Below are 24,536 nucleotides of genomic sequence, written 5' to 3'. Positions count from 1 at the left end.
GGTATACCGACGATCGAATCTCGGGCAAGTTATATACCGACAAACAAAGGGAATTGTATATGGGATTGATTGAACCCTTGACATCGTGGTTCATTCGATGATATCATCATGGAGCAAGTGGGAGCCACCATGGGTATCCAGACCCCGCTGATGGTTATTGACCAGAGAGGTGTCTCGGTCATGTCTGCCTGTCTCCCGAACCCGTAGGGTCTACACACTTAAGGTTCGATGACGCTAGGGTTATAGGGAATTGTTATATGAGATTATAGAAAGTTGTTTGGAGTCCCGGATGAGATCTCGGACATCACGAGGAGCTCCAGAATGGTCCGTAGGTAAAGATTGATATGTAGGACGGATGGTTTCGCACACCGGAAGTGTTTCGGGCATCACCGGTAACGTACCGGGACCACCGGGACCACCGGAGGTGGCCCCGGGGGTCCACCGAAGGGGGGCAACGACCCCGGGAGGCTAGATGGGCCAAGTGGGGAAGGGAACCAGCCCCTAGGTGGGCTTGTGCAGCCCCCCCTCACTCAGCCCGTCGCGCAGGAAGAAGGGAGAGGGGGGAACCCTAGCGCAGGTGGGCCTAAGGCCCACGAGAGGGGTGCGCCACCCCTCCTCCCTGCCCTGGCCGCCACCCCCTCTCCCATCTGGGGCTGCCGCACCCCTTAGGGGTGGGAACCCTAAGGGTTGTGCCCCCTCCCCCTCCCCCTATATATAGTTGAGGTTTCGGGGCTGTTTTGCACACGGTTTTCTCTCTGTCTCGGCGCAGCCCTGCCCTTCTTCCTCCTCCTCTCTGCCGGTGCTTGGCGAAGCCCTGTCGGGAGACCTCGTCTCTCCATCGACACCACACCATCGTGATGCTGGAGTTCTTCCCCAACCTCTCCCTCCTCCTTGCTCGATCAAGGTGCGGGAGACGTCACCGGGCTGCACGTGTGTTGAACGCGGAGGTGCCGTAGTTCGGCACTAGATCGGAATCACACCGCGATCTGAATCGCCGCGAGTACGACTCCATCAACCGCGTTCTAGTAACGCTTCCGCTTAGCAATCTTCAAAGGTATGAAGATGCACTCACCCCTCTCTCGTTGCTGGTCTCTCCATAGGAAGATTTGAATATGCGTAGGATTTTTTTTGAATTTATGCTACGTTACCCAACAGTGGCATCCGAGCCAGGTTTTCTATGCGTAGATTCTATGCATGAGTAGAACACAAAGGTTGTGGGCGATGATTTGTCAATTGCTTGCCACTACTAGTCTTATTCTTTTCCGGCGGTCTTGTGGGATGAAGCGGCCCGGACCGACTTTACACGTACGCTTACATGAGACTGGTTCCACCAACAGACATGCACACCGTGCATAAAGGTGGCTAGCGGGTGTATGTCTCTCCTACTCTAGTCGGATTGGATTTGATGAAAAGGGTCCTTATGAAGGGTAAATAGCTTTGGCATATCATCGTTGTGGCTGTCACGTAGGTAAGAAAGCGTTCTTGCTAGAAACCCAAATCAGCCACGTAAAACTTGCAACAACAATTAGAAGATGTCTAACTTGTTTTTGCAGGGTTTGACATGTGATGTGATATGGCCAAAGTTGTGATGTTGCATGTATGATGTATGAGATGATCATGTTATTGTAATAGGTTTCACGACTTGCATGTCGATGAGTATGACAACCGACAGGAGCCACAGGAGTTGTCTTAATTTATTGTATGAGATGCAACGCCATGTGCTTACTACTTTTACTTCATTGCTAACGGTTAGCTATAGTAGTAGTGATAGTAGTAGTTGGCGTGACGACTTCACGGAGACACGATGATGGAGATCATGATGATGGAGATCATGGTGTCACGCCGGTGACGATGATGATCATGCGATGCCCGAAGATGGAGATCGAAAGGGCGAAGATGATAATGGCCATATCATGTCACTATATGATTGCATTGTGATGTTTATCATGTTTTACATCTTATTGCTTAGAACGACGGTAGCATAATAAGATGATCCCTCTTAAAATTTCAAGAACATATTCCCCTAAGTGTGCACCGTTGCGAAGGTTCGTTGTCTCAAAGCACCACGTGATGATCGGGTGTGATAGATTCTAACGTTCGCATACAACGGGTGTAAGCCAGATTTACACACGCGAAACACCTAGGTTGACTCGACGAGCTTAGCATGTACAGACATGACCTCGAATACAAGAGACCGAAAGGTTGAACATGAGTCGTATGGTTGAATACGATCAGTATGAAGTTGCTCACCATGGTGACTAGTCCGTCTCACCTGATGATCGGACACGGGTTAGTCAACATGGAGCATGTATCACTTAGATGACTAGAGGGATGTCGATTTAAGTGGGAGTTCATACTTAATTTGATTAAATGAACTTAATTGTCATGAACTTAGTCTAAAAGTTGTCTTTATAAATATTGTAGATGGCCAACGTCAACCTCAATTTCAACGCATTCCTAGAGAAAAACAAGCTGAAAGATGATGGTAGCAACTATGCGGACTGGGTTCGCAACTTGAAGCTCATCCTTGAAGCAGCAAAAAAGGCTTATGTCCTTGATGCGCTGCTAGGTGACCCTCCCGCTCCCGCAGCAGCCCAGGACATTCTGAATGTCTGGCAAACGCGGAGTGAAGACTACTCTCTGGTTAGGTGTGGCATGTTATACAGTTTAGAAACGGGGCTCCAAAGGCGTTTCGAGCAACACGGGGCATATGAGATGTTCCAGGAGCTGAAGCTAGTTTTTCAAGCTCATGCCCGTGTCGAGAGATATGAAGTCTCCAACAAGTTCTTTAGCTGTAAGATGGAGGAGAACAGTTCTGTCAGTGAGCACATACTCAAAATGTTTGGGTTACACGGTCGTCTGACTTCACTTGGAGTCGAATTTCCGGATGATGCTATAATTGACAGAATCATCCAGTCTCTCCCACCAAGCTACAAAGGCTTTGTGCTTAACTACAACATGCAAGGGATGGAAAAGATCATTCCCGAGTTGTACTCGACGCTCAAGTTTGCAGAAGTAGAAATCAAGAAAGAGCATCAAGTGTTGATGGTAAACAAGACCACTAGTTTCAAGAAAGGCAAGGGTAAAAAGAACTTGAAGAAAGGCGGCAAAGCCGTTGCCGCGCCCGGTAAGCCAGATGCCGGGAAGAAGAAAAAGAATGGACCCAGGCCTGAGACTGAGTGCTTCTATTGCAAGGGAAAAGGTCACTGGAAGCGGAACTGCCACAAATACTTAGCGGAAAAGACGGCCGGCAACGTTAAAGGTATATGTGATATACATGTTATTGATGTGTACCTTACCAGCGCTCGTAGTAGATCCTGGGTATTTGATACCGGTGATGTTGCTCACATTTGCAACTCAAAGCAGGAACTACGGAATAAGCGGAGACTGGCAAAGGACGAGGTGACGATGCGCGTCGGGAATGGCTCCAAGATCGATGTGATCGCCGTTGGAACGTTACCTCTACATCTACCGTCGGGATTAGTTTTAAACCTTAATAATTGTTATTTATTACCAGCTTTGAGCATGAACATTGTATCAGGGTCTTGCTAAATGCGAGACGTCTACTCATTTAAGTCAGAGAATAATGGTTGTTCTATTTATATGAGTGATATGTTTTATGGTCATGCTCCGCTGGTGAATGGTTTATTCTTGATGAATCTTGATCGTGATGTTACGCATATTCATAGTGTGAGTACCAAAAGATGTAAAGTTGATAATGATAGTCCCACATACTTGTGGCACTACCGCCTTGGTCATATCGGCGTTAAGCGCATGAAGAAGCTCCATACTGATGGACTATTAGAGTCTCTTGATTTTGAATCATTTGACACATGCGAACCGTGCCTCATGGGTAAGATGACTAAGACTCCATTCTCAGGAATAATGGAGAGAGCAACCGACTTATTGGAAATAATACATACTGATGTGTGTGGTCCAATGAACGTTGAAGCTCGCGGTGACTATCGTTATGTTCTCACTCTCACCGATGATTTGAGTAGGTATGGGTATATCTACTTGATGAAGCACAAATTTGAGACATTTGAAAAGTTCAAGGAATTTCAGAGTGAGGTCGAGAATCAACGTGACAGAGAAATTAAGTGTCTACGATCTGATCATGGAGGAGAATATTTGAGTCATGAGTTTGGCACACACCTAAGGAAGTGTGGAATCATTTCACAACTGACGCCGCCTGGCACACTGCAACGCAACGGAGTGTCTGAACGTCGTAATCGCACTTTATTAGATATGGTGCGATCTATGATGTCTCTTACCAACTTACCGCTATCATTTTGGGGATACGCATTAGAAATTGCAGCATTCACTTTAAATAGGTCACCGTCTAAATCCGTTGAGACGACACCGTATGAACTATGGTTTGGCAAGAAACCTAAGTTGTCGTTTCTTAAATTTTGGGGTTGTGATGCTTATGTGAAGAAACTTCAACCAGAAAAGCTCGAACCCAAAGCGGAGAAATGCGTATTCATAGGATACCCTAAGGAAACTATCGGGTATACCTTCTATCTTAGATCCGAAGGTAAAACCTTTGTTGCCAAGAACGGATCCTTTTTAGAGAAAGAGTTTCTCTCGAAAGAAGTAAGTGGGAGGAACGTAGAACTTGATGAGGTAATTACACCCCCTCTCGAACAGGATAGTAGCGCAGTGCGGGAAGTTGTTCCTGTGGCGCCTACACCAACTGAAGAGGAAGTTAATGATAATGATCATGAAACTTCGGATCAAGTCACTACTGAACCGCGAAGGTCCACGAGGGCACGCTCCGCACCAGAGTGGTACGTCAACCCTGTGATGGAAATCATGTTGTTAGACAACGGTGAACCTTCGAACTATGAAGAAGCGATGGCGGGCCCGGATTCCAACAAATGGCTTGAAGCTATGAAATCCGAGATAGGATCCATGTATGAGAACAAAGTATGGACTTTGGTGGACTTGCCCGATGACCGGCGAGCCATAGAAAATATATGGATCTTCAAGAAGAAGACTGATGCAAACGGTAATGTAAGCGTTTACAAAGCTCGACTTGTCACAAAGGGTTTTCGACAAATTCAAGGAGTTGACTACGAAGAGACTTTCTCTCCCGTAGCGAAGCTGAAATCAGTCTGAATCATGTTAGCAATTGCCGCCTTTTATGATTATGAAATTTGGAAAATGGACGTCAAAACAGCGTTCCTTAACGGGAACCTTAAGGAAGAGTTGTATATGATGCAACCAGGAGGTTTTGTCGATCCTAAGGGTGCTAACAAAGTGTGCAAGCTCCAGCGCTCCATCTATGGGCTGGTGCAAGCATCTCGGAGTTGGAACATTCGCTTTAATGAGGTGATTAAAGCGTTTGGATTCATACAGGTTTACGGAGAAGCCTGTCTGTACAAGAAAGTGAGTGGGAGCTATGTAGCTTTCCTCATACTGTATGTGGATGACATATTATTGATGGGGAACAATACAGAAATGTTGGAGAGCATAAAGGCATATTTGAACAAGAGTTTTTCAATGAAGGACCTTGGAGAAGCTGCATACATATTAGGCATCAAGATCTATAGAGATAGATCGAGACGCCTCATAGGTCTTTCACAAAGTACATACCTTGACAAGATATTGAAGAAGTTCAATATGGAAAACTCAAAGAAAGGGTTCTTACCGGTTTTGCAAGGTATGCGATTGAGTAAGACTCAGTTGCCGACCACGACAGCAGATAGAGAGAAGATGAGTTTTGTCCCCTATGCTTCAGCCGTAGGCTCTCTTATGTATGTCATGCTGTGTACCAGACCTGATATAAACCTTGCCATAAGTTTGGTAGGGAGGTACCAAAGTGATCCCGGTATGGAACACTGGACAGTGGTCAAGAATATCCTTAAGTACTTGAAAAGGACTAAGGAAATGTTTCTCGTTTATGGAGGTGACGAAGAGCTCGTCATAAAGGGTTACGTTGACGCTAGCTTCGACACAGATCCGGATGACTCTAAGTCACAGACCGGATACGTATATGTTTTGAATGGTGGGGCAGTGAGCTGGTGCAGTAGCAAGCAAGAAGTCGTGGCAGCATCTACATGTGAAGCGGAGTACACAGCTGCTTCAGAAGCAGCTCATGAAGGAATTTGGATGAAGGAGCTCATCACCGACCTTGGAGTGGTTCCAAACGCGTCAGGTCCAATGACACTCTTCTGTGATAACACTGGGGCCATTGCCATAGCCAAGGAGCCCAGGTTTCAACGGATGACGAAGCACATCAAACGCCGCTACAACTCCATCCAGGACCATGTCCAGAGTGAGTAATAGAGATTTGTAAAGTACACACGGATCTGAATGTCACAGACCCGTTGACTAAACCTCTTCCACAAGCAAAACATGATCAACACCATAATGCTATGGGTGTTTGATACATCACAATGTAACTAGATTATTGACTCTAGTGCAAGTGGGAGACTGTTGGAAATATGCCCTAGACGCAATAATAAAATGGTTATTATCATATTTCCTTCTTCATGATAATCATCTATTGTTCATGCTATAATTTTATTAACAGGAAACAGTAATACATGTGTGAATAAATAGATCACAATGTGTCCCTAGAAAGCCTCTAGTTGGCTAGCTCGTTAGTCAATAGATGATCATGGTTTCCTGGTCATGGGCATTGGATGTCATTGATAACGGGATCACATCATTGGGAGAATGATGTGATGGACAAAGACCCAATCCTAAGCGTAGCACTAGATCGTATTGTTTGTATGCTAAAGCTTTTCTAAATGTCAAGTGTCTTTTCCTTCGACCGTGAGATTGTGCAACTCCCGGATACCGTAGGAGTGCTTTGGGTGTATGAAACATCACAACGTAACTAGGTGACTATAAAGGTGCACTACGGGTACCTCCGAAAATATCTGTTGGGTTGGTACGAATCGAGATCGGGATTTGTCACTCTGTGTAACGGAGAGGTATCTCTGGGCCCACTCGGTAGAACATCATCATGAGCTCAATGTGACTAAGGAGTTACTCACACAATGACGTGCTACGGAACGAGTAAAGAGACTTACCGGTAACGAGATTGAACAAGGTATAGGTATACCGACGATCGAATCTCGGGCAAGTTCTATACCGACAGACAAAGGGAATTGTATACGGGATTGATTGAATCCTTGACATCGTGGTTCATCCGATGAGATCATCGTGGATCAAGTGGGAGCCACCATGGGTATCCAGACCCCGCTGATGGTTATTGACCAGAGAGGTGTCTCGATCATGTCTGCGTGTCTCCTGAACCCGTAGGGTCTACACACTTAAGGTTCGATGACTCTAGGGTTATAGGGAATTGTTATACGAGGTTATCGAAAGTTGTTCGGAGTCCCGGATGAGATCCCGGGCGTCATGAGGAGCTCCGGAATGGTCCGGAGGTAAAGATTGATATATAGGACGGATGGTTTCGGACACCGGAAGTGTTTCGGGCATCACCGGTAACGTACCGGGACCATCGGAGGTAGCCCCGGGGGTCCACCGAAGGGGGCAACGAGCCCGGGAGTCTAGATGGACCAAGTGGGGAAGGGAACCAGCCCCTAGGTGGGCTGGTGCGCCCCCCCCCACTCAGCCCATGGTGCAGGAAGAGGGGAGAGGGGGGGAACCCTAGCGCAGGTGGGCCTAAGAGCCACTAGAGGGGTGCGCCACCCCTCCTCCCTGCCCTGGCCGCCGCCACCTCTCCCATATGGGGCTGCCGCACCCCTTAGGGGTTGGAACCCTAAGGGCTGCGCCCCCTCCCCCTCCCCCTATATATTTGAGGTTTCGGGGCTGTTTTGCACACGGTTTTCTCTCTCTCTCTCTCGGCGCAGCCCTGCCCTTCTTCCTCCTCCTGTTTGCCGGTGCTTGGTGAAGCCCTGCCGGGAGACCTCGTCTCTCCATCGACACCACGCCGTGTGCTGCTAGAGTTCTTCCCCAACCTCTCCCTCCTCCTTGCTGTATCAAGGTGCGGGAGACGTCACCGGGCTGCACGTGTGTTGAACGTGGAGGTGTCGTAGTTCGACACTAGATCGGAATCACACGACGATCTGAATCGCCGCGAGTACGACTCCGTCAACCGCCTTCTAGTAACGCTTCCGCTTAGCGATCTTCAAAGGTATGAAGATGCACTCACCCCTCTCTCATTGCTGGTCTCTCCATAGGAAGATCTGAATATGCGTAGGAATTTTTTTGAATTTATGCTACGTTACCCAACACCTTTTTGCTAGCAGGTGACCTTTCAGTGTGCCACTGAGAGTAGTTGGTCATGATATTGTCTAGGAGTTTTGTAGCGTCTCCTAACGTGATTTCCATGAACGTTCCACCCGAGGCGGAGTCCAAGATATTGCGAGAAGAAAAATTCAAACCAGTGTAAAAGATTTGTATAATCATCCACAAACTCAAGCCATGAGCAGGACAATTTCTAATCATTAACTTCATCCTCTCCCAAGATTGTGCAACGTGTTCATGATCAAGTTGCTTGAAATTCATGATATCGTTACGGAGAGAGATAATCTTAGCCGTCGGAAAATACTTGGATATGTAAGCATCTTTGCACTTATCCCAAGAATCGATACTATTTTTAGGCAAAGAAGAAACCAAGTTTTCGCACGATCTCGCAAAGAGAACGGAAAAGCTTCAACTTAACAAATCATTATCCACATCTTTTTTCTTTTGCATATCACAAAGCTCAATGAAGGTATTGAGATGGGATGCGGCATCTTCACTAGGAAGGCCAGAGAATTGCTCTTTCATAACAAGATTCAGCAAGGCAGCGTTGATTTCATAAGATTCCGCACTAGTGGCGGGAGCAATCGGAGTACTGATAAAATCATTATTATTAGTACTCGAGAGGTCGCAAAGTTTGGTGTTTTCAGCCATGATGACTTAAACAAGCAAACAAGAACACAACCAAGCAAGAAAACTGGCAAACAAAAACGGCAAAAGGCAAAAGAAACGGCAAAGGAGAAAGGCAAAAAGGCAAATGAAAATGGCAAAGGAGAAAGGCAAATGAAAACGACAAATGTGAAGTGGGGGAGAGGAAGACGAGTGGCAACTGGCAAAAAAGGTAAATGCAAGAGATGAGTTTGTCACACCTACTTGGATAGATCTTGACTTGATCTCTCCTCCCCGGCAACGGCGCCCGAAATCCTTCTGTTACTGCGACAACAGACCTTCCCTGGCAACGGCGCCAGGAATCCTTCTGCTACGGGCTATGCCTATAGGGACTTCCTTGGCAAATATGCAAAGGATTTCCCCGCGGCCTTGGAGCCTTGCTTTGGTCTTCCCTTGAAGAGGAAAGGGTGATGTAGGACAGCGGCGGTAAGTATTTCCCTCAGTTTGAGAACCAAGGTATCGATCCAGTAGGAGGATCGCGTCAAGTCACAAGTACCTGCACAAACACAAAGAGCTTGCACCCAACGCTATGAAGGGGTTGTCAATCCCTTATAGATTGTTTGCAAAGTGAGAACTGAAAGCAAAAAGTAAACAAAGCAAAGTAAAAGTAAAAGTGGAACCATAGTTGTGAATAGACCCCGGGGCCGTAATATTCACTAGTGGCTTCTCTCATGAAAGAAAGTAGACGATGGGTGAACGAATTAGTGTCGAACAATTGATAGAACCATGCAAAGTCATGACGTTATCTATGGAAATGATCATATCTAAAGGCATCACGTCCAAAACAAGTAGAACGATACTTTCTGCATCTACTACTATTACTCCACACGTCGACCGCTATCCAGCATGCATCTAGTGTATTAAGTTCATAAGAACAGAGTAACGTCTTAAGCAAGATGACATGATGTAGATGGACAATCTCAAATCTATGATGAAATCCCATCTTGTTACCCTTGATGGCAACAATACGATGCGTGCCTTGCTGCCCCTTCTGTCACTGGGAAAGGTCACCGCACGATATGAACCAAAACCAAGCACTTCTCCCATTGCAAGAATCATAGATCTAGTTGGCAAAACAAAACCCAAGACTCGGAGAGACTTACAAGGATATCAAATCATGCATATAAGAAATCAGCAAAGACTCAAATATAATTCAAAGATAATCTGATCACAAATCCAAAATTCATCGGATCTCGACAAACACACCGCCAAAGAGGATTACATCGGATAGATCTCCATGAAGATCATGGAGAACTTTGCATTGAAGATCCAAGAGAGAGAAGAAGCCATCTAGCTACTAACTACGAACCCATAGGTCTGAAGTGGACTACTCACGAGTCATTGGAGAGGCGATGATGTTGATGTAGAAGCCCTCCAAATCCAAAGTCCCCTCCGGCAGGGCACCGGGAAGGGTCTCCAGATGAGATCTCGCGGAAACGGAAGCTTGCGGCGGCGGAAAAGTGTTTTCGTGGATGCCCTAATTTTTTCTGGGATTTTAGGGAATTTATAGGCCAAAGAGCTAGGGCAGGGGAGCGCCAGGGAGGCCACAAGCCTGGTCTCCCCGGGCCCCCTGGACGCGGCAACATGGCTTGCGGGCTCCCTGTGGGCCCCCTGTCTTGGCCCTCAAGTCCCCCGATCTTCTTCTATTCTGGAAAAATTTATTTCGGGGATTTTATTCTGTTGGACTCCGTTCCAAAATCAGATCTGAAAAGAGTCAAAAACACAGGAAAAACAGGAACTGGCACTTGGCACTGAATTAATAAGTTAGTCCCAAAAAAGATATAAAAGCTATATAAAACATCCAAAGTTGACAAGATAACAACATGAAACCATCAAAAATTATAGATACGTTTGAGACGTATCACGGTGGCAGTGACCTTCTTGGGACCCGAGCAGTGGCGGCCTCCCATGATCTACTTTTCCTTATTATCTATGGTGGCCACGGACGTGCCGGCCTTCACAGACATGTCTTTGCTCACCATCCCGATGTGTTGTCGCCATTGCTCGCGACGGATATGCCGGGAGACGTCGTTGGTTAGCCTCGACGTGCGACAAGTGGGTGGCGATGGCAGTGTTGCCAGATCCGGAGGTTTACCGACAAGCTAACATGTATCTGGCTGGCTTTCTTCTACTAGCCGGAGGTCATGGGCCCTACAATGCTCGAGAACTCCTTCTACTCTTCGAGGCCATGTCGGGTGGTGTACAAGGAGGAGACGTAAAGAGCGGAGGTCGGTGTGGTTCTTTCCCGACATGGCCACGTTTATATAACGGCAGATGCGAGGAGCGAGCCAGAGAGGCAATTAATGTCGTCTGGCACATAGACAGACATGTGGCGTTCTAGGCGTCGGAGTAGGTTCCTTGGCACACGCAACAATTAAAATGGAGCTAGGCGGGCAAACAAATGTCATTTCAAAGCGGAAAGCATGCGCGGCGAGCGATCCGATGCTCTTGTATGGCGAGCCGCTTGAATGTCGGTTCTAGTGAGCGGTCACGTCTACTCTAGACCAGCATGAATGCGGGCAGCTGGCTTTCGATGGCAAAGTGTGCGGGCATGAGATATGAGTTTTTGATGGACCAGATTAGTCAGATGCATGCGTGAAAACAATTTGAACGCCCATAACTCCAATTTGTTTGCGCATTTGCGGGAAAGAGTCATCCGGACCCACGCATGAGAACGTTAGAGCATCTACATCCGGATTGAGGAAATCTGGTCCCCTATACGTCTGCAGACGCGCTCGGGCAAGCCCACGGACGCATCTGGATGACCCCTCATATTTCGCTCTCCGCATCCACATATCTCATATTCGGACTCTCAAATCCATGCACGTCGAACACACAAACCATTGTCACATGTAATTAACAAATGTTGATACCGAACATAAATAGTGTTTACGTAAAATGTATTTGAAGTGCACAATCAATCATCTGCTCTCTGATTTCCATTGTGGGTCAACATATGCTTCATCATATCATTGAGTAGTTGCGTATGCATGTGATGATCTCGGAGGTTCTAATGCATCTCGAGAAATTTCATAAACTGAGCTGCATCTTGATCTTCCGGGATTTCAACTTGTTCTCCAGATGCTTCAAAATCATTGATTTGGGCTACACCATCACCCTCATACTCGACAATCATATTTGCAAAATAATACAATATGTTATGAGCTGCCATAAAGTTTTTGATTTCCACATCATTGTAGCCCCACGGACAATTCCCTAACGAGCTTGAAGCACTCCCAATGCCTTCTCCACATCCTTCCTAGATGCTTCCTACATTAATGGAAAGTGCTTTCGTTTGTTGCCCTGTTGTTCGGATATGGTTTTCATGAACGCAACCCATTGATGATAGATGCCATCGGCAAGATAGTATCCCAGATAGTATCCCATGTTGTAGTCTCAGACGTTGACGGTGTAGTTGCACGACGGTGATTCTCCATTAGAAAGCCTCTTGGACATCGGAGATTGCTCAAGCACATTGATGTCATTGTGAGAACCCGACATTCCAAAAAAGCATGCCAAATCCATAGGTCATGTGGTGCCACCGCTTCTAGTATGATGGTGACCTCTCTGGTGAGACCTTAATACATTCCTCGCAAACCATTGGGCCAACTCTTTCCACTACCAATGCATGCAATCAATTGATCTGAGCATTCCTGAAAACCCTCTTGCCTCTCCAATAGCCAACAACTTCTTCGTGTCTTATGCATTTTGTTCTTTCAGATACCCTACTCCAAACACCTCGACCATAACACGAGCAAACTTGACAGTGGTATTCATGCATGTGCTCTTCCCCATTCTGACCATCTCACCAACGACATGTGCAGCAGTACCAAGTGTAAGCATTCTCAGAGCAGCCGTGCATTTCTACCTGACACAGAAAGAGAGTTGACCGTAACAATCCCTTGTGAGCTTGAAGTAGTTATTGTGTGCCTCTACTCTCTCCACAATCTATAAAAACAATTGGTTTTCGCATGCAAAAACGGCAACGAAACCATGGATCATCTGGGAAAGTTGGGTTCGGATCAAACTAGTCCTTCTATGGTAGCTTTGCTCCGGATACCCTATCCCGATAGATCAGTCTTCTCCCTATAATTGAGCCCTTAAAATTGGAAAATGTTCCACTTGTTGGTATATTTCGTATTGCATGCTCATCAGCATAATCATGTCCACTTCTTTGCCCAAATCCGATGAATCGAAGAATCGATCTTTAATCATTTGAGCAAGCTCCATCGGTCCATACTCGTCGCCGGGCGAAGCATTTGAATCCATCGTTTTCACTAAAAAAGTCACAAAAAATCCGGCCAGACAATGTGTCGAACACATCCAGCACAAGGCGGACCCAAAGAGTTGCCGAACGTATTGCGGTGGCCTCCGGACCGGTGATGACGAGACAAAGGACTGCTCTGCTGGAGCTGGCGGGGCAGAGGCTAGGAATGATCGCGGAGAGCGTGTGGTGGGAGAGCTGTGAGACGGACGAGATGGAGGAGGAAAAACAAAGGAAAGAGCAAATGGATCCGATTGTTCTACGGGTGGATTTGTTGCAATTTGCGATGGTGTCGGGTTGTCGGGGCCGGCATGGCGCGCGTGCCCGGGCGCGCCCGGACATCCCATATCCACCTCATATTTGAGTTGGATATGAAGGGTGTCGGTCAAGCCGAAAGTTTGAGGTGCTCTGCTGGATTGAAATTTCGTGACCGGACAGTGACCGGGTTGCCTGCCCGGACGTATGACAGAGAGTATGAGGGGTCCGGTTATAGATTCTCTTAGGGCATCTACATCCGCAACTTGCAAATCTGGCTGCTCAAACGCGGGGATGCGTCCGCAGACACTGATGTTGTGGAACGTTGCATGGGAAACAAAAAATTTCCTACGCACACGAAGACCTATCATGGTGATGTCCATCTACGAGAGGAGATTTCGATCTACGTACCCTTGTAGATCGCACAACAGGAAGCGTTTAAGAAACACGGTTGATGCAGTGGAACATCTTCACGTCCCTCGAACCGTCCCACGAACCATCCCACGAACCGTCCTAATGATGTGACGTTTATACTAACTCAACGGACACCTTCGGAGATACCTATAGAGCACCTTTATAGTCACCCAGTTACGTTGCGACCTTTGATGGACACAAGGTATTCCTCCGGTGCCAGTGAGTTATATGATCTCATGGTCACAGGAACACATACTTGACATGCAGAAAACAATAGTAATAAAACGACACGATCAATATGCTACGTTCATAGTTTGGGTCTAGTCCATCACATGATTCTCCTAATGATGTGATCCTGTTATCAAGCGATAACACTTGTTTATGGTGAGGAAACCTTGACCATCCTTAATCAACGAGCTAGTCAACTAGAGGCTTACTAGGGACAGTGTTTTGTCTATGTATCCACACATGTATCTATGTTTCCAATAAATACAATTATAGCATGGATAATAAACGATTATAACGAACAAAGAAATATAATACTCCCTCTGTAAACTAATATAAGAGTGTTTAGATTACTAAAGTAGTATTCTAAATGCTCTTATATTAGTTTACGGAGGGAGTAATAACTAATTTATTATTGCCTCTAGGGCATATTTCCAACAACTGAGTGGTCATGCTTCAAATCTGCTCGTCTACATCCAACTCTTTCATATTTAATCCCCTAGATCCATATAAAAGCATGCAAAATGAATAGCGTACGTACTACGTACTATGCTATCTTTGTCGTCATCTGAGATCGCCTGAGCCGCCTGCACCGGAGCCTGAACCGGCTACACAAGCGCCTCCATCTGCTGCAGACAGAGATGCCTCACCTCCACAACCGACTCCGAGCAGATGGAGTTCAGGATGGCTAGCTGCTCTGGCCACAAATCCATGTCATCCATCGTCGGCGCCTCCCCCTCCCCCAAATCCATCGACCATACCTCCTCTGTCGGCTCCTTTTGGTCCTCCCCCACGGCTAGTGGCGACGCCTCCTCCATCGGCTCTTGCTCCTCGACCTCTTCCACCCCTCCTCCTCCTCTTCTTCCTTCACTTCCTCGGCCTCCTTGAAATCCTCCTTCGGATCCAGGGGTAGCCCCGCGGCCCTCCAGATCCGGACCTGCGCAAGGAGCCAGAGACGCCGCTGGATCGTGTAGTGGTGGCAGCATGCGAGCATGGATGACAGGCTCAGATGGCGGCGGTGGAAGGAAGGAGGGAGATGTGCTAGGGCGGGGGACGTCGGACGGTTTAAATAGCCAGCTATGGATAAGGACGGGGAGCCGGAGCGGCGCCACGCGACGTTCACACCGCGGCTACGATGAAGGCGTCCGTTGGAGAGTTGGATTTCAGGGCAAATCCCATGGGGCCACGCCGTTAGGCCGACATGCCCGGGCGCGCCCGGGCTCCCCCATATCCGCCCAAATTTACTGTGGATATGAGGAGTGTCGGTCAGTTCGGGCGTTTAAGGGGTCCGGCTGGGTCGAGTGTTTGTGGCCGGTGAGTGACCCGGCGGCCTGTTCGGACGAGCGGGTTTGAGGGGTCCGGTTATATATATGCCCTTAGAGCATCTACAATCGGACACCTTAAATGACACCTCGTACGCCCACGGACGAGCCTGGTCAGTGACCAAATACGAGAGAGATGGAAAAAATGACCCAACCGAACCCCTTGTATCATCCGTATACGCTTGGTTGTGCGTGAATACTCATATCCATCTCAAATATGAGGAGGATATGAGGGCAGTCCGCCACATAGGACGCGGTCCCTCCCCGGACCACCTTTTTCTTTTCTTTATGCATTCTTTTTTTTTCTTCAGCAATCACGTGCAAGTGACGCATATGAGAAAAAAATGAAAAATATGGCTGCATACTTGGACAAATAAGAAACATGTCCGGTCATTAACCGGACGCATCTACGGACGTTTAAAGGATCATATTTGCAATGTCCGGTTCTAGACGCTCTTATATGACAAAACATGGCGAGATGGTGTGGTCGGAAGGGTCACCGGCGGTTTGAGGTTTGGGGTGGAGATGCCCTGCCATCGCTTCTGAGAGAACAAGGGTGAGAATGCCTTCCTTTTCCGGGGGCATGGAAACGGCGACAGGACAACCCAGGCCAACGGCCGGCTGGTGAGCAGCAGAGCAGGTGTGTTATTTCAATTTCATTCGACGACGCCCGTTCGGTGATCCGCGTTGGAGGCGCCGTATTATTCCATCAATCCCCGCACTTGCTGCCGCATCTCTCGCCGCTGCTAGCCAGGTGATCCTCCCTTTCCATTTTCTAGAAGGAATGATAATATGAAACCCAACGTATTGCACGTTTGCTGTCAGTCGTCACTAGCCAGCGGCGCTCTACAACTGCTCCAAATCCAGCATCCACACCCAACACAAAACACCGAATATTTCCATCTCCGGTTCTTGTCGGTGACTCCGTGGCAATACTATGGTTTTGATCGAAGCATTGACCAACCACCACGAGGCAATCACACAATCGATGACGGGATCCACCTCGACGCGGTGCAGATGACAGGGAAGACCACACCAACAAGCGAACGAGTTCCCGATGGATGATGGAGTCCGTTCAGAGGAACCCATCCATCCATCCGTCCGGCCAAATAAAGCCAGCAGCGCCACCAAGTGGCTGGCCGGCCGCCGGCCGGTGACGAGCAAGTCTGGCCGACCCCTTAAGCAAGCGAGCGACGAATCCGTTGTCTATGTTTTGTTTCCGCCCTGCCGTCGCTTTCCTGCCACCCGATCCTCCACTCTGTCATCTCGCCCGTTTCTTTCCGCTAACAACCAAGCAACAGCACAAGACCAGCGACCTTTCCTCCCGTCCCGCTGCAACAGCAACGGCACCTCTCGGGGACATGCTGCAATCATATGGTGGCCAAAATGCTGTACATAGCACAACGTGTAATTCAAAAAGTAAAGGTTTCCCGAAAGATATTTGAAAAATCTTGGAGTACTGTCTTCTTTTAATCACACTGAAAACGACGGCTAAACTTATAACGCGATGGATATCTTGTCCATGGATATTTTCACCAGTAGATGAAACGTCTAGTCTCACAAGAAATGATATGACGCCACAACGACGTACTTCCTCCGTCGCATAATATAAAAATATTTTTTTACGTTAATATTATGAAACAGAGGAAGTATCTTGTTAGAGGCTGCAATGTTCACTAGTTAGACTCAGCACGACAATAAAAAAAGAATGTTGACACATCATAATAGATTAATAGTAGAACGGAACCAAATTAATCCCTAATCCTTACTTTTACAAGTTTTTATCGATGACATGGAGCTTCGACACTAAAAACAACAATGATGAACGCTCGTCGAATCTATGCATCGCAGTTGTTTTGTCCAAGGTATCCTCAAAAGAGCTAGCAGCAATGGTTTCACTAACAATAATGATACCTCGTTGGTTGGGAACCCATTTAGCTCTATTCAACTATCATAGCTCACTCCAATAACTTATTTTCCGATAGAAGAGGGGTCCTACATCTGCATTGATTGTTGCAAGCGACCATACAACATGCTTAAGATGATACTAGAAATGGTGAGAAGTTTAACCCAAGAGAATAAACTTATCCATCACAGCTAGATTCTCAACGCATATCTTATTCTATCTACGCTTAACAAAAAGAATGTGCAATCCAAAAAAATTATGTATGTCAATGTAAAATCTGTAGGCAACTACGGCAACATAAAAATGCATACACGCCATCGACAAGATGCCTCAAATGTTAAAATGTCAGCCTGCCATATTGATACCCGTTATGGGTGCCGTATGATGCATCAAGTGGTAGATCAGGAAGTAAATTATGGTTATGATTTTAAATAAAATTATATACTCCTCCTGAACAATATTTATTGACGCTGGTTTAGTACTTATCCAAATAATTGTAGTTGAAAAGAACTAGTCTAGTTTTTTTCAATTACAATTATTTAGATATAGAGGGAGTATAATTTTAGAAAAGGAGTATTTTATTTTTCTTCTTCCGAATTTTGCAAGTAGTGGAAAGGAAGTACTTTGTAAATAAAATCCAAAGGAAAAAAACCCTCCATGGGCCTCATCACAATGGCTAGTACTTTGTAAATACTAAAATCTTTACTCTCCCCTTCCCGGTCAAAATCCATCTTCTCTTCCCCACAGCGACATTTGCTCTCCACCATCCCGTGCCTTTCCTCTTCCTCCCCCACCTATTTCATGGTGCTCTGACCTACACAAGCTCCAATCCCACACCCAATGCAGCTCTAAAATCTCTCCTCCACTCCACCACCGCTGCTCCCTCCCTAGAGCTGCCGCCGCGCGGTAGCTCCGCGCCATCGCTGACGCCTCGACCCCCCAGCCTCTCCGCCGTCGCTGCCGTCGCCGCGCCTCATCGCGACGTCCCGTCCCTGCTGTCTCCACCCCGTCAGCGATCTCGGGCGTTGGTTCTTGAGGTATGAGCTCGTGGCCGTCCGGAGATTCCCAAAACCCAAACTAGCATCCGCAGATTTTCTAGATCCGCCCCTCCCCGCAGTTAACTCGGCCCGTTAATCCGGCATTTATTAACAGCTTCCGAGCTAGCCGAAAATTGGAGCTCTCATAAATTGATCCGTGATGGTTTTGATTTTGTATCACTTACATCTTGTTTACCTCAATTTATTGATTGTATTCTGTTTCTTTCAAGGTGTTGCGGAGAGCCTTCCAATTTCATCCGGCTCTCCTCTTCCGAACAAAGGGTGAGAAGAATTTTTTGCCTGATTGCCCCCGAAGATGCCAGGAATCATAGTGGATGGAGTTGTTACAGAGGAGATTCAGCATGAGGTGAGTTCCTCTCAAAACAAGGAGAATTTGACGGCCCCAACCATGGCGCCAAGCATGCAGAGTGAGGCACTTGAGATGCACGTTGAGGATTCTGGTGCCGGGGAACCCTCGATTGAGCAACTCTACAACAATGTGTGCGAGATGGAGAGCTCAAGTGAGGGTGGCGGATCCCCATCACGCGAGAGCTTTGGGTCGGATGGGGAGGAATCAAGGATTGACTCGGAGCTTCGCCACCTTGTTGCTGGGGAGATGGAGGCCATGAAGGTCATTGAGGAGGAGGAGGAGAAGGAGAAGGGGAGTGGAAGTGTTACAAATGCAGCACCTACTGCTGGCAATGGGACCCCTGCCAGGCCTCAGTCTTCCAATTCATCCAAGAAGAAGGCTGCAAAATCACAGCTTGAATCGGATGCTTCTGTTGGCCCCAATGGCAAAGCATCCCCCGAGGAAGGTGAGAGTGAGGTCAGCAAGCCCGGAAGCCGAGTTGGCCGTCGCCGGAAAGCTAATGCCAAATCACAGAATGGAACAGAAGATGCTGGGCTCGATAACCCAGACCTTGGTCCATTTCTTCTTAAGCATGCAAGAGACTTGATTGCCTCTGATAATCCACGGCGAGCGCTGAAATATGCTCTCCGTGCCACCAAGTCATTTGAGAAATGTGCAGGTGGAAAGCCAAGCTTGAACTTGGTCATGAGTTTGCATGTTGTGGCTGCAATCCACTGCAACATGGGAAAGTACGAAGAGGCTGTACCTGTGCTACAACGATCCCTCGAGATTCCTGTGACCGAGGAAGGTCAGGAGCACGCACTTGCCAAGTTTTCTGGTTGCATGCAATTGGGGGACACCTATGGGATGCTAGGCCAGATTGCCCTCTCACTGCAATGGTATGCCAAAGGGCTTGATATCCAGAAGCAGACATTGGGGGAGCAGGATCCAAGGGTTGGAGAGACTTGCCGGTACTTGGCCGAGGCTCATGTGCAGGCACTACAATTAGATGAAGCACAAAAATTGTGCCAGATGGCTCTTGACATTCATAGGGATAATGGCCAGCCAGCATCACTTGAAGAAACGGCTGATAGGAGGCTAATGGGTCTTATTTGTGACACTAAGGGTGACCATGAAGCTGCGTTAGAACATCTAGTGATGGCGAGCATGGCCATGGTCGCCAATGGCCAGGAGACTGAGGTGGCCTCAGTGGATTGCAGCATTGGTGACATTTATCTCTCATTGGGTCGATATGACGAGGCTGTATGTGCTTACCAGAAAGCTCTTACAGTATTCAAGACTAGCAAAGGGGAGAATCATGCCACCGTGGCTTCTGTTTTTCTGCGGCTTGCAGATCTATACAACAAAACAGGGAAGCTGAGGGAATCAAAATCATACTGTGAGAATGCTCTCAAAATTTATCAGAAACCTATTCCAGGCACGTCTCTTGAAGAAATTGCCACTGGTTTAACTGATGTTTCTGCCATATATGAGACCATGAATGAGCATGACCAAGCACTGAAGTTACTCCAGAAGGCCTTGAAAATGTACAATAATTCTGCTGGCCAACAGAGCACAATCGCTGGAATTGAAGCTCAGATTGGTGTCTTGCACTACATCTCCGGGAATTATGGCGATGCATATGACTCCTTCAAGAGTGCGATTACAAAGCTCCGCACATGTGGTGAGAAAAAGTCCGCCTTCTTCGGTATTGCCCTGAACCAGATGGGGCTGGCGTGTGTTCAAAGATACTCCATAAATGAAGCTGCAGAACTCTTCGAGGAAGCTAGAACCGTTCTGGAGCAAGAATACGGGCCATATCATGCAGATACTCTAGGAGTATACAGCAATCTTGCTGGAACTTATGATGCAATGGGAAGGTAAGCTCCGTATTGATTTCCTTGTCAAGTTGTTTGCAAAAATAGACCATACAAATGTGTCTTTGAACATTTAACAGTTAATTTCCATCTTGCTAATATGTTTGTTTGACTTCTCATTATTGCCATCCATCTAAGCCTGCATAACCTATATGTGAAATTTCGTAGAAGTGAAGTGCTTGCGCACCTCGTGTTTCTTATTATCCATGATCCATCGCTAAGTTAATATGCGGATCCATTTGGTTACTCCCAAGTCTCAACTAGGCCGTTGATTATCTGTTCCCATGTTAGCCCTCAGATGTCCTGCATATAGTACAGGATATGAGTAAAGCCATAAAGTGCTCTTATAAATGGCAACAGCCAAGCCTTTGTTATTGTTTAGCATCTTCCAGCTTGGCACATGATTAGTCTCTTTATGCAGCTTTATGCAGCCCAAATTGAATTGGGCAGATGCTGATTGGGATAAAGTTGGGCCTACTTAATTGAAGTACGACCATCATAAAACCATCTTTAGTTGCTTGTCGCTGGCTGTTCAGTAAAAGAAAGATCACAGTGCTTATCCTCTTGCTTTATCTTTTCCATCTGCTTTTTTTCTCTCCGTGTGGAAACTTCATGCCACTTTATTAGACCTGTGTGACTGCCAGCTTTTCTGTAATATTCTTCCTAATCATGATGCGAGTTCTGAACTAAGAGTAGCCAGTTGTACTCCAGTCTAGCTGGCCAGATCAGGTTTCTGAAGCAACATGCTATCTCAGCTACTCTTGAAACCAAATCTGGGATTAAAATGTTGGAAACTGCATCTCCCTCTCTGAATATGTCCAGTTGATGGTATTTCTGCTCTTTTGTGTTGCCAGACTGGATGAGGCCATTGAGATCTTGGAATACGTCGTAGAAATGCGTGAAGAGAAGCTAGGCACGGCGAACCCAGACGTCGATGACGAGAAGCGGAGGCTCGCCGAGTTGCTGAAGGAGGCTGGCCGGGGGAGAAGCAGGAAGGCAAAATCCCTGGAAAATCTTCTCGGGACCAACCCATACACCGTTGGAAAGAGGACTACAGTTGCAGCGTGAGTGAACTATAGCTTTGAATGAAAGAGAAAAGGGAACACTATGACGCTAAGAATTTGTGTATCAATTGGTTTATTCAAATTTGGTGATAGGGGTACATGGGAATAGTAGTAGCGCTTGAGGATGAGACAAAAATTGGTCTGATTGATTGTTGTAAAGTTGCAAAGGCTATTTTCACTTGTTATTACTTGCTCGGTGTCTAGAGCAATTAACTGTGCTCCTTGAACAGGTGTGCTTTGCTAGTCCTACTACGAACCCAACACCCAACACCTGAGTTCAAATCCTTACGGAGGTGAATTTAGGTTCCTATTTATTCTTAAGGACCAGGCTTTCCTGATACTTGTTAGAAAATACAAAAGGGTACATGACTTATATTATAACTCTAACACCCCTCCTCAAACTCATGGTGAATGAACAACACTGAGTTTGGAGAGATAAAAGCCATGTTGTGCTCTAGTCTGGGCCTTCTTCAGGAAATCCGTCAACTGTAACTCGGAAGGCACATATTAAAGAGCAACAACCTGATCCTGCACAGCAGCGCGCACATAGAAAGCATCAACACCAATATGCTTGGTGAGCTCATGCTTCACAGGATCGCGCGCAATGCTAATAGCACCTGTACTGTCAGATAATAGCAGAGTCGGTGTAGTGACAAACACCAAAATCCTGAAGTAACCACCGTAACCAAGTCACCTCTGCCGTCAAAAGAGCCATCGCTCGCAACTCAGCCTCTGCACTCGAACGGAAAACTACAATCTGTTTCTTCGTCTTCCAGGCAACGAGAGAACCACCAAGAAAAACACAGTAAGCAGAAAGTGAACGGCGATCTGAAAGATCACTAGCCCACGTAGCATCAGAATAGGCCTGAAGCTGTAAAGAACTGGAGCGAGGAAAGAATAGACGGTGAGAGATCGTGCCCCGAAGATATCGGAGAACACGAAGGAGATGACTATAGTGAACCAATGTGGGAGTAGAGACAAACTGACTCAGAATATGAACCGGATAAGAAATATCCGGACGAGTGACAGCTAGATAAACAAGACTGCCAACAAGATGACGATAGCGCGTCGGGTCAGGCAGGGGATCACCATCAGTAGCAGAGAGGTGAACATTGAACTCCATAGGAGTCTCAACAATGCGCTCATCAGTAAGAGCAGCACGAGCAAGAAGATTCTGGATATACTTTTCCTGGGATATAAAGAAGCCATCAGAGGTAGAAGAGACTTCAGTCCCAAGAAAGTAGCGAAGAGGTCCAAGATCAGGCATAAGAAACTGCTCACTAAGACGGGCCTTGACAAAGGCAATATACTCAAGGTCATCCCCAGTGATGACCATGTCATCAACGTAGAGAAGAAGAAGAGTCCGACCACGAGGAGAAAGGTGAATAAACAATGCTGGATCATGAACACCGGGTGAGAAACCAGCGACAGTCACCACAGAGGCAAAACGCTCAAACCAGGCGCGGAGGGCTTGCTTAAGGCCATAGAGAGAGCGACGAAGACGACATACCATGCCATCAGGAACATAATACCCAGGTGGAGGCTGCATGTACACCTCCTCACGCAGCTCACCATTAAGAAAAACATTCTTAACATCAAGCTGAGAGATAGACCAGTGGCATGTAGAGGCCACGACAAGAAGTTTACGAACAGTTGTCATATGAGTCACAGGAGCAAAAGTCTCGTCATAATCACGACCATGCTCCTGCTGAAAACCACGAGCCACAAGACGAGCTCTGTGACGCTCAAGAGAACCATCGGCGCGAGTCTTAACCTTGTAGACCCACTTACAAGTGATGGGACGGACTCCAGGAGGAAGGGAAACAAGTTCCCACGTACTAGTGCGTTCAAGAGCAGCAATCTCCTCAGCCATTACAAACTGCCATTCAGGATGAACAACAACCTGATGATAAGTAGTCGGCTCAAGAACAGCAGCTCCAGCGGTGGAAAATCCAAAGCGATCATCAGGCGGACGAGGACGAGAACACAAGCCATAAGTAGGCTGAGACGAGGATGACGACACATCCACAGAGGCATCCACAGAACGTGAACGATGAGTGTAACACTGAGGAAAAGATGGAACAATGGAAGAGGAAACGCCAAAGTAGAATCGGGGAGTGGCGACGAAGAAGTCATCGGAGATGAGGGTGTAGAATCCGGTGACATGCTAGACGAGGAGACCGTGGAAGATGGTTGCGACAAATAGATCGGAGGTGGAGAAGCAGAGGGAGCAGAATGAGTAAGCAAAGGCTCGACGAGTGTGATAGGCGTGTCAGGAAAAGTGAGAAAAGAGATATCCTCCACTGACAAAGTCGAGGAAGATGGGCGTGGGTAGAAGGGACGAGACTCATCAAAAGTCACATCCCGAGAGATACGCACCCGATGACCGATAGGATCCCAACAACGATAGCCCTTATGCTCATCACTATAGCCTAAGAAGACACACTCAACAGACTGAGCGGTCAGTTTGGTGCATTCGCGGGGGGCAAGAAGAACATAGCAAACACAACCAAACAAGCGAAGCATCGAATAATCGGGAGACTGATCAAAAAGACGCTCGAAAGGAACACCACCCTGTAGAGCAGCGGAAGGCTGGAAATTGATGAGATAGGTGGAGGTGGAGCCGGCCTCAGCCCAAAAATGAGGCGGGAGAGAGGCAACAATCATCAATGCATGAGCCGTCTCAAGAAGATGACGATGCTTGCGCTCAGGCACACCATTCTGAGCATGAGCACCAGGACAAGAGAATTGAGAGAGAGAGTCCCTTGGTCAGCAAGAACACCACGCAGCATCTTAGAGATATACTTGCCAGCGGAGTCAGCACGGAACACACGAATGGGAGAAGAGAACTGAGTATGAACCATGGCAGCAAAACGCTTATAAATGGACAACACCTCACTACGAGAAGTCACGAAATAAAGCCATGTGTAA

At 47.1% G+C, this 24,536-nt stretch overlaps 1 protein-coding gene across 1 annotated transcript; it reads left to right on the top strand.

Annotated features, from left to right (window-relative positions):
- Nucleotides 1-18,019: 18,019 nt before the first annotated feature.
- Nucleotides 18,020-21,793, top strand: LOC123401245 (protein KINESIN LIGHT CHAIN-RELATED 2-like). The gene is made up of 3 exons (XM_045094995.1): nt 18,020-18,315; nt 18,546-20,544; nt 21,396-21,793. Exons 2-3 carry the CDS (start codon nt 18,632-18,634, stop codon nt 21,607-21,609), a joined length of 2,127 nt encoding a protein of 708 aa, XP_044950930.1. The 5' UTR covers nt 18,020-18,315; nt 18,546-18,631; the 3' UTR covers nt 21,610-21,793.
- Nucleotides 21,794-24,536: the final 2,743 nt, after the last annotated feature.

The sequence above is a fragment of the Hordeum vulgare genome, chromosome 6H, assembly GCF_904849725.1.
Source record: "Hordeum vulgare subsp. vulgare chromosome 6H, MorexV3_pseudomolecules_assembly, whole genome shotgun sequence".
In the NCBI taxonomy this organism is placed as follows: Eukaryota; Viridiplantae; Streptophyta; class Magnoliopsida; order Poales; family Poaceae; genus Hordeum; species Hordeum vulgare.
Note: the sequence above shows the minus strand (reverse complement) of the source record. Positions and strands in the feature narration are given on the sequence as shown.